The sequence below is a fragment of the Sinocyclocheilus grahami genome, unplaced genomic scaffold, assembly GCF_001515645.1.
Source record: "Sinocyclocheilus grahami isolate Dianchi unplaced genomic scaffold, SAMN03320097.WGS_v1.1 scaffold491.1, whole genome shotgun sequence".
In the NCBI taxonomy this organism is placed as follows: domain Eukaryota; kingdom Metazoa; phylum Chordata; class Actinopteri; order Cypriniformes; family Cyprinidae; genus Sinocyclocheilus; species Sinocyclocheilus grahami.
In genome coordinates, this window is record NW_015505670.1 from 70,388 (window position 1) to 84,388 (window position 14,001).

Consider the following 14,001-nt stretch of genomic DNA (forward strand, 5'->3'; position numbering starts at 1 on the left):
TGTGTGTGTGTGTGTGTGTGTGTGTGTGTGTGTGTGTGTGTGTGTGTGTGTGCGTGCCTGTTAGTCCACTCATAAAAATGGCGTCGTCTTGGCTAAATACCTGACAATAGCGATTTTAAATCCCGGGCGTTGTAGCGTTTATGTAAGGCATTGAAGCATTACACTAGCCCCTTGTATTATTCTTATAAACTTTAAGGATTTAAATTAACCCAGGCACAACAAGCCACTTTGTTTCTGGGAAGGAGGTACCATCCCGTGTATATCCATAATGTAAATATTTGGGGCGCAACAGCTGAAAAAACGCGCGCTCGGTTTACTATTTATAGGGACCTAGTATCTCACCTTTTTATGGCAATGCAGTACGCGAACAACTGAGAGGAAATGGGGTACAATCAAGCACGTGTCGTACGTCTCGGGTGTAACAAGCATCAGAATTCGACATGTAGAGCATCAGCCGCGTTACTGTTTCTGCTAGAAAGGACAATAGGCATCGAGATATATAAGAGGGCAAAAGAGGCGAGGGGAGGAAGAAACCGGATTTTTTGTGGTGACGGTGGTTGGTGTACTTCACCCCCCTCCCCTCCCCTCTCCTCTGTATCCATCTCCCCCTCCTCCCTCCATTCCTCTCCCCCTCTGTGCTGGTCCTATTCTTGAGGACTTGCTTGTGAAACGGGAGAGATAAACAGACACTGAACGCAGAGGAAAGGACACGGGGAGAGATAGTGTGTTAGAATTTAGGAAATACCTCCCTCCCCTTCCCCTGTCTATCTCTCCATCTTCATCCGTTGTCTCTTCTTTAATGGATAGAAATTATCCTGGCACAGGATTCGGTGATCTGGGCGCTGGAACGGGATGGAGTTACGAGAGATCGGCGAAGGCAAGGTAAGGCGCCCGTGCAAGTTCACTTCCATGCGCTGGATGCATAAATATGCTTAGCTGGCTGTAACAATGCCCACGGACGGACGGACGGACGCAGTGCAATGCAATGCAATGCATGTTCCCACTCTCGCTCGCAGTGCTGTTCATTCACTTCCATGCATTATATTGTCGCTGGCTCCACGTACAGCCACCAGTATTGTCATTTCTGAGGGAGGAGGGGGTGTCTTCAAAATGCAAGGAATGCGATTGAGAGTTACTGCGTGATACGGAAGGTAGACTGAGACAGAAAAGGGGGAGAGGGGCGAAAAGAGGGGGGATGGGATGATGTTGCTAGCTAGCTTGCTAGCGTATTATCAAAAATGAAAAATCAAACCTTCTGCCTTGGAGGCGCACCAAACCGGACATTGCATGCAGTACTTAAATACACGCGAATTCGGCGTAGTGAGTAATGCGTGGCACAAAATGCACGTTGACAACGCGTTATTTTGGTGGCTACCAATTACAAGCAATCACATATATTTGGGGATGAAATGGTCGATAGCTTCTGTATGCTGCTTGTCTCTGTCGCTAACGCGTATTTGTCTGTAAAATCGACCCCTGGTTTTTTTTTTCTCGAAATATAAATGGTTAAAAAATGCTAGATTTATTTGAACGTTAAAAGACAAAATGCAGAGGTGAAGTTCCTTTAGTCAACGTGTATTCAGTTGAACGTCACAACACTGGCTGTATATTAAACGCTTAATGAACAACCTCTGCTACTAATTCATAGCATGCTTACTACCGTCAGACTTCACAAAATTAAAACAATATATATAACCCAAACTTTGTATAGGCTATCGTTACTCTCTAACGGAGAAATGCTATATCTGTTACTGAGGATACTGTCTTTTACTAGTCACTTGGCAACGTACCAAATTGTGTGTAGTGTTCCTCAGATAAATTACAGCGTGACCGAGACGTGCACACTGTAAACATAAACGTAAGACGCACTGCAAACGTATTTGCAGTTTACCAGCAGAAAAGGGCACTAATAAACCCTTAATGCAATTTTTTTTTTAAATATCCACAGCGATTTGGAGGAAATTATTGATTAATGAAATGACCTTTATTGATATGCTTGATTTTACATTGACTAGTCATTAAATACCTGCAGGAAACATTAGGCTTGCTCAAAAGGGCTGATACGTTTAGGAATTGTTGCATTGTAATATTCAAATATTGTTTGATATTCTGTTGCTACCTGAAAGCGGGACTATTACAGTGTCGTGCTCTGCGTTAGATGCGTGTTCCACTATTTTCGCGGCCTACTTACAGTTCAAAGGCGCCCGTGTATGTACGTTATCAGTCGCCGTGACAACCAAATCAATCTTAGTAGCTTACAGAGCGCGCATGCAATCATTCTTGTGTCTCGCGTTGCATGTCTGGAGTCAGTCGTACACTTGGGTGCACACCTACAGCATACTATAACCTATTGTTATATGGGAACAGGAAGCGAAATGTTAAGACATTTGAATTATTCATGATAATTTAGGTGTATTATGCGATATGGTGGAATCTGTGCTACTATTCCTTGTCTTTGCAGACTTCTTTTCAATTAAAAAAAAAATTTAATCGTAGGTTGTATTTCATCTTTTTTTATTTACACCGATGCAAACAGGTTCTGGTGCCTATTTGTTGTCTTTGTCATAATGTGTCAAGAAGTCTCATTATTTGTGCATTGTAATATTTGGAGTGTCTCCTTTTTTTTCTTACATGACAGGACAACAATAGTGCTATTCTTTTAAGCAGTCATCCCTAGATATGTGGAAACCCCTAGGTGCATGTATGAGGAATTCTATTCGGACTCCTAAAAAAAGGTTCACAAATGCTGTGTGTGGTCAGACTTTTTCTAACAAGTAACATCTTGGTCTTTAGCAAGTCTGAAGAGGAATTGTTCTATTTTCTGTCGGAATCTTTAATATTGTGTTTCTGACTGGAGAGCATCTCTGTAGACTCGGGCAGATTGATAAAATCCAGAAATAATGAGGAGTTCAGGCTTATGATTATGGACAAGCTTCAGTGCTGCTGATGCAGAGGCTGAAGAGCATCCGCCAAATAAAATAAAATGAAATGATTTTGTATTGAATCTTCTCTCTTTTGGTTTTCCAAAAATTGCTTCTGGTTTTGAATGAATATTAGATAGTGGGACTGCTGCTTTGGGTCATTGGCAGCATAGCCATTATGCAATGATGAAACATCATCAAGTGTTAAATTAGCATAAAATGAAACAAAATGTCATTGGGGTCTGGGTAGGACACCACATTCGGCAATATTGGTTCTTATATTAAGAAATGTTGTTGCATGTGTTAATATTAAATTAGTATAGACATATATAATGATAGCACTGTTGCTTAGCAAGACTCCTGCACACTACATCTTGGTTATGAAGACGACAAAGGTATACTCCACTATGGCAAGGTTCACCAGGCCCTCTGTCCTTCTTAGTGCAGCGTACATCCACCACACACCTCTGCATGGTTCTAATGGAGATTAATGGCCATGACTGAGTTCCCCATCAGGCTGTAAACATTTTGCACCTGTTGGGGGACTGTGTTGAATTACTGCCTATGTAATTAGGAGCAGTCTTGTACAGTGGATTCAATCAAGCTTTCTAATATAACCCCTCCCTTTGTTTTTTCGCTTTGTTTCCATGATTTATTTTTTTCACATTTCACCTTTTCACCTGTTATTCTTTTTCACTCCATTGTCAAACTATGCTTAATCAGCTCAAGAACAGACACAATGGCAGGAGGTGAGAGGTTTAGCAGGATCAATTGATTGACTGAAGGTGCGAGACAGCATGATGGAATAAAAGTGAGAGAGGAGAGACAGAGGAAGAAATTATTGGATGTAAAATGTTTGAAGTGTGATCCAAATGTAAATAAATATATGAATAAATGGAGTACCTCAATTTTTACTGTAGTATCAATTAAATATAATATTAAAACATAGAAAATGTGTTTGTAGGTCACTAATCAAATAAGCTAATTTGTGACATTGGCAGTGGGAACTGTATGAAGATTTCCTTCATCATGATAACATGACTGTCAACTTTTGCTCAAAGTCGTCATGAAACAGAAACCATCTTCTCTTCCCTATTGTGACATTTATATCCAAGTGAAATGGCTTCTCGAATGAGAAAAATGTAATTGATTGGATTGTTGGTCATTGTCCTTTGCTAATTGCTGCCATCTCAGGTGAGTGACAGGTTGCAGGAGGGAGGAATTATTGTCCAGCCCTCACATCGGTGCACACGTGATCAGAGAAGAGATGCTGTTGTGAGGGGGAGGGTAAGGAAAAGTTCATGTTTATGATTAAAGATTATGAGTGCACATTAATTTTAAAAAGATGTGCACGGATAAATCATTTATAATAAACACTGCAATATTCCATAGAAAAATAATAAGCAAATAAGAAATTCTACATGTAACTTCTCACTCATTGTTATGCTGATGTTACAGCCTAGTTTGTAATAAAATAATATTTAGTTAAAAGCAAAATAGACCCACTAAGTTGTCTCATACTTTTGAACCCCACTGTTTGTACGATGTCCTTCAGTTTACTTAATTTTTGAGAAGTTCGGCATCTATTCCCTGATCGTCTCTGAGCTGCCTCTTTGGGATTAAGAGCCAATTACTGTCTAATTCCCATCAAACCTCACATTACCTGGAAGTGAAACTGCTTCCTTTGGTTGCACAGAATAATTTTCATGTACATGAATTCTCGCATTTGAAGAGAGAGTACTGATGCTATGATGCATTAATTATTTAAGATAAGACATTCAGTTGCCGGAGAAACATCTGCTTGTCAGGGTTCCTCATATGTATTTAATATTTTTTTTAAATGATCATTCATATCCAGTTCGTCACTTTTGCATGGTACTGTGTCTCTAATAGTTTATAAAGCAGTGACTCAGCTTATCTACAATGCTTGCCTTGTTCTGCGTAACCTGAAACGATTCCACTAAAGAATCATTATCAAACAGAAGCAGCAATGTATCAAAACATCATAAGGGTACTTTTGTCATGGCACTGTATATTATGTATTATGCCAAAGGTACAATCAGTGAAGCTGTTGGCAGCTGGGATGTGCGCTCTCGCTCATGCATTTAAATGTTTAACCCAGTTCATTAGAGCCTTTATCCAGTTAATTACGCGAGTCTTGTGCCTCCAAGATGAGGGTGCTTTTAAAAGAGATGGACATGCTCCCAGATGGAACCCCCTCAGGATGGACATCAGTTGTCTTTGTCACATTTATTAGGGTCTTTTGGGAGACATGTATTCCAGTGACTATATTGAACCCAGGAGTCTATTTAATGGAGAATGACAATATCAAATCTATTCTTGCATCCTGTCGAGAAGTATGTAATGAGAGGCTGTGCTTATATATTGTACAGATTTATTTAGGTAATTCTTTGAATACTACACTCGAAGATGTAGGTTTGAATAAGGTAAAGAATAAATAAGGTAAGAATACATTTCATTTATGGGTTTTAAAATAGATTTTCTGGTCCACTCCACTGCTTCTGTTGAATGACACCCACCCCCTCACCACGCGCTCACTCAGTATGTGGTGTCTGTGGCTTCCTACTCTGGTCTCAGAGTGAGAGGGATCTAGACTAACTGAGCTGTACTCACACTAAGAGCCTGTTGAGGATGGAGGGGAGGGGATTTCCAAGGCAATTCAGTCAGTGTAGAGCTTTTATCAATGAGCGCTCTGTCTTACCTCAGCAACATCCTAACCGCCATTGTCAACTGAACTGGCCACTCTCTATGAAAGCGGACAACAGAGACAGTCTGCAAAGACAGCAAAAGGCAGTTGATTGGCTGGCAACAGGCAGAGTGGCCAATCAGAATTCTGGGCTACACTCTGTATCATTGCACATCGGAAAGCATAGCAGTGGTAAATGTGAGACAAAAAAATTAATTAGAAAATGATCTTGTTTTGTCATTCATAAGTTACATATTGATAAGTCAGCATATTTCCCTAATTTATAGATAGAGGAGGCAATATTGAGAATGCTGATAATATATTTGATGTTGTGATGATTGTTATATATAGCCTGTCAAAATCAGATCCTTTTTGGGAGAAGGAGGATGTGGAAGTGAGTAGGCTGATTAAAGAGCTAATCTTTGTGTGTGGCTGTGGTGTGAGAGGGATAATGCCAAGCTGGGTCAACTGATACTCTATACAGGGATTTAGTATGAGTATAGAGACCAACAGACTTTTTCACTGTCTGAACAGAGGGTGAACACTGAAATCCATCCCAATGTCACACAACTGATTTTTGATACAATACAGTGAGTTATTGTTTGATTTAGTCCTCCAAAATTACTTTTAAATGAAGAGAACACAAGTGGTTGATGTTTGAGCAAGTAAAAAAAAAACATGGTTGGAAGTCATAGTTGGATTGTACATTCATTGGGCTAATTAGAAAATTAAATAATTAGTGATCATTTAATTAGATATATTAGTAGAATGTAATATTTTTTCCCTTTGTTTTAAAATTGATCAAAGATACTTTACAAAACACATATTAAATAAACAACAAACAGTGAACCAAAACAACGGTATAATCAAAATTCCTTCCCAGTACTTGTTTTCTCTGCATCATTATATAAATAAATATATAGTGAAATATTACTGGGAGTTAAGGTGTGTGATTAATAATATATAATTATTAAAAGTTAACAGAAATATTATTTGTTCATTTATTATTATGCAAAATTATGAATATTTATAATGTTTTTATAACCTTAAAATGTACTTTTATTGAAATTTTTTTAATTGATTTCTTTTTTTTAATATAAAATAGAATGTTTAAGCAGTACTTAACCATTTACAGTGTAAACATTTACTTCTCTTATGTATGTATTATGTGCTGGCCAATTAAAGAATGGGCAGGTTGTGTCAGATGCCCAAATGTCATGTAATGCATAAGAATGTATGCAAACAATTACTCTGTTATTGTGTCTGTTTCTGTACCATTCCCTCGGTCAGTTACCTCTTTTTTAATCCTCTGTTTTTCAGTTTGGTTTATGGGAGCTCCAGATCCTCCCATCCAGACTCAGAACTCCTCCACCGTCAACCTTATGCCACACCACACCCCCTGCAAGGATATGCAACCAATCATCATCCAGGCACTTCTGGACAAGGTGGAGCATGGGGCACAGGAAGGAGCTTAGGTAAGGTCTACAAAATTATGTAATTAATTACTGGAAAATTACTGATGTTGTTTCATCCAGCTAGTTTGAGTATAATTTTGTGACAGTACATAAAAACGTATTTCTTCAGAAATTGCTTTGATTTAACACTGTACTGACCTCTGCACAGTACTGTATTCATTGTGTACCTTGATGTTGAGATGATAAAAAAAGACATCCTCTGAGCAGGTGTTAGACTTTGTCTTAATAATCGTCTTTTGCAGGGCTCTCAGGCTTGTTTGATACTGGACTACATCATGCAAGTCCCTCAGGACCAGATGCTTCAGTTATGAACTTGATCTCTGCTTTGGAATCCCGAGGTGCTCAGCCACCCCCCTCTGCCTCTTCCCTTCTCTCCCAATTTCGCACCCCCTCCTGGCAAACTGGTTAGTATTTTGAGTTATTGAATGTAGAATTATCTAATTATAAACACAGAAATATATCATGAAATAAAGATAGAGAATCACCTTATTAACTGCTGAATCATTTTCTTTTTCTTTTCCTTTCCCTCACTGTTGTTGTAGCAATGCATACTCCAGCCCCTGCAGAGCTATTCATTTCTGGTGCACTACCTGGCTCTGGCTCATTTCCCTCTTCCTCTGCTCTGTCGGCATATCAGCACCCTGCATCCTTCTCAGGGCGCTCCTTCCCTGGAGTGACCCCATCATTATCTCTGCAGGACACATCTACCTTCAGTCCTACTTCCAATGGTCTCCTGTCACCACATGATCCTTTGCTACACATTAAAACACCCTCCCAGTCAAGTCTTGGCTTTGACCGTCTTCTGTCTTCACAGAGTGGGACTGCTTCATATAGAGGGCCACAAGAGCCCACTAGTGCTCCTCCACCACAAGCACCATCATCCTCATCAACACGCCATTTACCACCTCAGTTTAACCTGCTGTCCTCACAGCTGCAGGATCAGTCCTCTCAGCTCTACAATTCCTCTGTTTTTTCTTCTGCACCCCCTCAACCGCCACAGTCCCAGGAAAGAGCCATCTCCAGGCAAGACAGTGTGATCAAGCACTACCAGAGACCTTCTCCTGGACAGTCTCAACTATCCTCTTCCACACCTCATCCCCTACAACACTATCTTAGTTGTGGTGCATCAGGATACCAGCAGATACCCCATCATCGGCATGGCTCCTCCATAAACTGTAGTCCACTGGGGGAGCAGAGTCCATCATCTGACCCCAAACCCTCTCCCCGATCAGAGCAGATATATCGTCCTATTATCCAGCCCTCGTACACTTCCTCCTCAGTCTCCTCCTCAGCTGGTTCGGGTGGTGGTATTGGGACAACAGGAAAGAGTTCCAGTTCAAGTAGTGGCTACTCTTCCTCTGGCTCTTCCTCATCTCGAACCCCTCACACTCCTCCTTCAGCTTCTTCCACCTCCTCTTCTTCCTCTTCTGCCTCTAATCCTAATGTCTCATCCAGTACCTCCTCTGCACCCTCAAGGCAGCAACCACCACCCCAATCAGCACCGCAACCCCCACCACCTCCACCTCCAACAGTGTCATCCTCTTCTACGCAGCAGCAGCCACCCAAACCTTGCCTGTCTACATATGGCTCTCCAGTTGCTCCTGTCAAGCCAACTGCTGGCCTTCCTGGTCAAACCCCACCACAGCAACAGTCATATTCACCAAGCCAGCCACCCACCTCTCACTTGCCCCAGCCATATGGGGGTTTCAGTTCTCCGCAGGCTCAGGATCTTGGTTCCAGCCTTGGGGGGACAGGAAAAGCTTATGGAAGTCTTGGAACTGCAGGACGTTCATTTTCAGCTGAGGTGGTCTATGGCTCTGATTCAGGATATGGTTCTTTGCCACCATCTCTTGGAGGGGCAGGAAGTCCCTCACTGGGCTATGGTGGTACAGGACATTCACCTGCCCTAATGGTGTCTGGAGGTGGTACTGGTACAACAAACAGTACCACCGGATCCGGAGCAGGTAGTTCAGGAAGTGTGGGGGGTGGTTCAGGTAGTGGTAGTGCTAGTGTAGCAAGTGGTGGAGGATCATACCACCTGCCAGATTCCAGCCCGTCACCCTCAAGTAATTCTGGAATAATCCGCCCAGGTCTGCACTCCCCTGCCCCAACTCGCCCTGCACAATCACCTGGAGGAAATGGGGGCAACAAGTACCTATCGTCAGTTCTTTCCCCAGCATTTCTGGCTTCTCCACAAGGATATTCAGACACAAGGTTGCCACCCCAGCAATCACAGTCTTATCACACAACGCCACCTAAATCTAAGTCTGATTCTGATATGCTTGGGGTAGAAAGATCTCAAGAGGAGGACGAAGAAGATGAGGATGACTTTTTGATTCAGCACTTATTGCACTCACAGAGTCCAGCACCAAATCCCTCCCAGCATCATTCTCAACAAGCTCAGCAAGTAGCCTCACAACAACCGCAGTCTCAGTCCATTTCCCAGAGTAGAGATGGAGGAAAGTCTCTCTCTGCTTATGAACTAAGCAAGGCATCTGAAGAACGTTATCATCTACAGAGTGTCATTCGGACTAATAATACCACCAACAATGTGGCTTCAGTTGCTGCTGGCTCTTGTGGTCCAGGCACAGGTTTAGAGAACCAGTTGGAGATGTCTCTGAAAAAGCAGCAACAGACTAAGTCTGATAGAGTGCTTGCTGGAGCTGGTGCAAATGGTGGCCGAGGTGCAGTTGATTCTTTGTCACATACTCATTCTCATGGTCAACATGACTCCCTTGGTTCAGTGGTCCACTATGGCAGAGGAGACCCTTATAGTCATCAGACACATCAACATCACCCTCCTCACCCATCACACCCTCAGCATTCACAGCACCCTCATCCCCATTCAATGTCCCACTCACATATAGATCTTAAGAAAGCTCAGGATCCTTCAGAATTACCCTACCTACGAAAGACTCCAGACTCTCAGCAGCAACAGACCCAGTCCTCCCTTAGACTAATGGATTCTCCACCCGACCCGTCTCAGCAAACCTCCCAGACTCACCTTCTCCAGTCTGTCCTTTCGCATACCACTCGAAACAAGATGGACAACCAACAAACTCCTTCACAGCAACAACAACACTCAATGACTCAACAAGCCATGATTAGACCAACTGGGGGATTAGGTACTAATGGCTCTGGAGGAGTAGACACTCAGCCACAGGCCTCTCAACTTCAACTCCAGCTCCAGTCCCAAACTATGGAGGTCCACTATGGACCTGAGGCTAGCCAGTCAAGTCAGAATTCTGTTTCACCACTAGACATGCTAGAGAGATCTCTCTCCAGAACAAATAGTCGGGAAGGGCCAGGCCCAGCTGATAGAGTTGTTGCAGGAGATGGGAGCAGCACTGATCATCACAGACAACAGCAACAACATAGGATGTCCTCACACCATCAGTCCCACCACCCTCAACAACCAGCAGCAGAGCTTCATGATTTCTTGTCTGATTCGGATTTGAGCATGTCAACCCCCTCTCATTTGCACCATATGGCCTCACACCATCCACCGATCCTTCAGAATTACCCTACCTACGAAAGACTCCAGACTCTCAGCAGCAACAGACCCAGTCCTCCCTTAGACTAATGGATTCTCCACCCGACCCGTCTCAGCAAACCTCCCAGACTCACCTTCTCCAGTCTGTCCTTTCGCATACCACTCGAAACAAGATGGACAACCAACAAACTCCTTCACAGCAACAACAACACTCAATGACTCAACAAGCCATGATTAGACCAACTGGGGGATTAGGTACTAATGGCTCTGGAGGAGTAGACACTCAGCCACAGGCCTCTCAACTTCAACTCCAGCTCCAGTCCCAAACTATGGAGGTCCACTATGGACCTGAGGCTAGCCAGTCAAGTCAGAATTCTGTTTCACCACTAGACATGCTAGAGAGATCTCTCTCCAGAACAAATAGTCGGGAAGGGCCAGGCCCAGCTGATAGAGTTGTTGCAGGAGATGGGAGCAGCACTGATCATCACAGACAACAGCAACAACATAGGATGTCCTCACACCATCAGTCCCACCACCCTCAACAACCAGCAGCAGAGCTTCATGATTTCTTGTCTGATTCGGATTTGAGCATGTCAACCCCCTCTCATTTGCACCATATGGCCTCACACCATCCACCCCCTCATGCCCACCATCAGCCACAGGCGCACACTCACCATCAGCATCCTCACCAGCACCCTCACCACATGCAACCAACTTCTGGACCTCCACAGCCCCAATCCCAGCTCAGGGAACAAGAGCCACAGCTCTCACAGCCACAGCTGGATCAGCTCAAAGAGCATCAATATGACACTGGTAGCCCTGTGGGAAAAACAGCTCAGAACCAGGTTCAGAGCCAAGACCAGCAGCAACGGTTCATGCCACTGACATCTATTTGTTTCCCAGATTCACTTCTCCAAGATGAGGATCGTTCCTTTTTTCCAGGTATGGAGGATATGTTCTGCTCTGAGGACTACAAGGCAAGTTGTGCTGGAGGTGGTGGAAGTGTAGGACAAGAGGGTCAGGATGGTGTGCCAGAGGCACGTGAAACAGTACAAGATGGAATGGATGCAGTTAAAGCTACAAGTGGTGGAGGAGGTGCATATGACATAATGAGTCACCATGGTGATCAGGGTTATGGGCAGTATTGTCACAGTTTGTCTGAATCTAGCAATGGTACTATGCACTTAGATCTGGACCCCTTGAAATCCCATGAACTCCCATCCACTGTAAACACAGAACAACTAGGCTTAATTCAGTCTCAGGGCCCAGGCCTTGGGATGGGCAGCACAGGACACGTAGTGGACGGAACTGGAAACAAAATGATGGGCTCTGCGGGTGTAGGTAGTGGTCCTGGCACAGGGGGACTCACCTCACCAATCTTTTGTTCCTCTAGACCTAAAAAACTTTTGAAAACAAGCTCTTTTCACCTCCTTAAACAGCGGAAAGAGCCTAATGCCCAATCACAGGCTAAGAAGAACTATGCTCAAGAATATGAATTTGAGGATGATGAGGATAAAGCAGATGTTCCAGCTGACATCCGCTTAAACAGCAGACGTCTGCCAGACTTGCTTCCTGATCTTGTTTCTAGTTGCAGAAAGTCTGGAAGTGGTTCAGGAGTTGGCAGTTTAAGCCCTTTGATGGGTGATTTAGATTTCTGCCACCCCTCAGGGTACCAATCCCTTGGACCTCCTCCACAGCTGCTCCCACATGATGGCCCAAAGAAAAGGGGGAGGAAACCCACCAAACCTAAACGTGAGGGTCCACCAAGACCCAGGGGCAGGCCACGTATTCGGCCTCTTCCTGAGCCTCCATATTGCAGGAACATGATGGGACCTGGTGGAGAGAGTAGAAGGGGCCGTGGTCGAGGAAGAGGACGTGGAAGGAAAGATGATCAAATGCTAGAAATGCACAGAGACATGAACAAGGGGCAGAACTACCAACAACAAGCACCTCACCTCCATCATCAACCACAGTTACAACAGCACATGCACCACCATCTACAGCAGCAACAGCAGCACCAACCACAACATATGCATCAACAGCAGCACCTACATGTACAACAACTTCATCAACACCATCAACAACTTGCACAGCATCAGCCTCAGCAACAATACCAGGAACCCATCAAACCAATCAAAGTAAGTAAAAGGTTACGATTTGCACCAATGGAAAGAATTATGTTTGTGGGAATGATGGATCAATGAAACTGTGACAAGTGTAAAAACATGTATTGATTCAAGAAATACCTTTTATGTAAATACTTAAATATAGTAATTGCTTAATTGTTTTCCTCCCAGATTAAGCTCCCTATTCCTTCCATACCCTCGTCTGACTCCCTACTGAGGACAGACTCCCTGTCTAGTACAGATCCAGTTTTGTCTGATGGTTCAGTAGGTTCTGCACCATCACTTGGGTTGAGCCCAGGGCCCACTACCAGTGTGGACATGAACAGAATTGACATGAACAGAAATGATATGAGCTGTGGTCAGGAAAAGATGAAGCAGAAACCACAAGAGGTGAGTCTTGGCTTGCAAAAATGTTAACAGAAAATGTTTAAATAACTCCAGATGTTCTATGTAAAATGCAGAGCAAATGCCAATTCTGTGGTTTTGCATTTAAGGAAATTATTTATTGTAATATCTCTATTGCAACAAATATTTCTTTCATATATCTAATATCTCTTTCATAATCTTTAGAAAGATAAATTGGTGTCTTAAAAAAATTAGCATAAAGATACACCATAAAATCAGTTGTGACAACCTCACTTTTTGCAACCTATGTGTCCAAAAACATAACAAACAATGTGCTAGTTCATATTGGGTCCTTTTGATGTCCTCAAATGACCTGCAGATTTAGAGCAAAGTTTAGTGGAGGAGGTGCGTATGGATATTTTGTGGAAGACTTGTCAGGCTGTGTTGGCAGCTGTGATAGATTAATTTTACCAAATTAAAATGCTTTGCTAAATTTGTTCTTTTTAGTTAAAATATTTATTTTATTTTATTTTATTAAAAAAGTTTTTAGGGTACTTGTAAATTGATTTATCAAGCATATTTATTTATAGTCATTTTTGTTAGCAGTGCACAGCACTGTTAGACAATAGTAGAAGGGATTGGTGGGAAGCAGCATGTGAAATCAGTTGTGATTTATGCAAATGCAAAAGGAATGTCAATTACTGAGCTGCGACCAAGCTCACTATGAGTAGATGATCAACAGCCTGAGTAGGATCTTTCCAAATACAGAAAAATCTAGATGATGATTAAATGGTTTGACATAATTTGAAAACTATACATGTCAAAGTACATTGCCCCCCTCTGCTACACCCCCACCATCCCCCTCCCCACCTCCTCCTGAAGAGTTGCCCCAGCCCTCCCCGGCCTCACCCCCCCCCCCCGAAGATGCCCCAAC

The 14,001-nt window shown here is 43.0% G+C and overlaps 1 protein-coding gene across 1 annotated transcript in view; it reads left to right on the forward strand.

The window, feature by feature from the left end:
- Positions 1-203: 203 nt before the first annotated feature.
- The window catches only part of LOC107554076 (proline-rich protein 12-like), a 24,121-nt gene continuing 10,323 nt past the window's right edge, over positions 204-14,001 (forward strand). The window contains exons 1-8 of the mRNA XM_016236461.1: positions 204-882; positions 6,949-7,103; positions 7,346-7,507; positions 7,646-10,593; positions 10,632-12,734; positions 12,894-13,112; positions 13,757-13,794; positions 13,894-13,994. Coding sequence (XP_016091947.1) covers positions 800-882; positions 6,949-7,103; positions 7,346-7,507; positions 7,646-10,593; positions 10,632-12,734; positions 12,894-13,112; positions 13,757-13,794; positions 13,894-13,994 — 5,809 coding nt within the window. The 5' untranslated portion in view covers positions 204-799. The remainder of the gene's footprint in view (positions 883-6,948; positions 7,104-7,345; positions 7,508-7,645; positions 10,594-10,631; positions 12,735-12,893; positions 13,113-13,756; positions 13,795-13,893; positions 13,995-14,001) is intronic.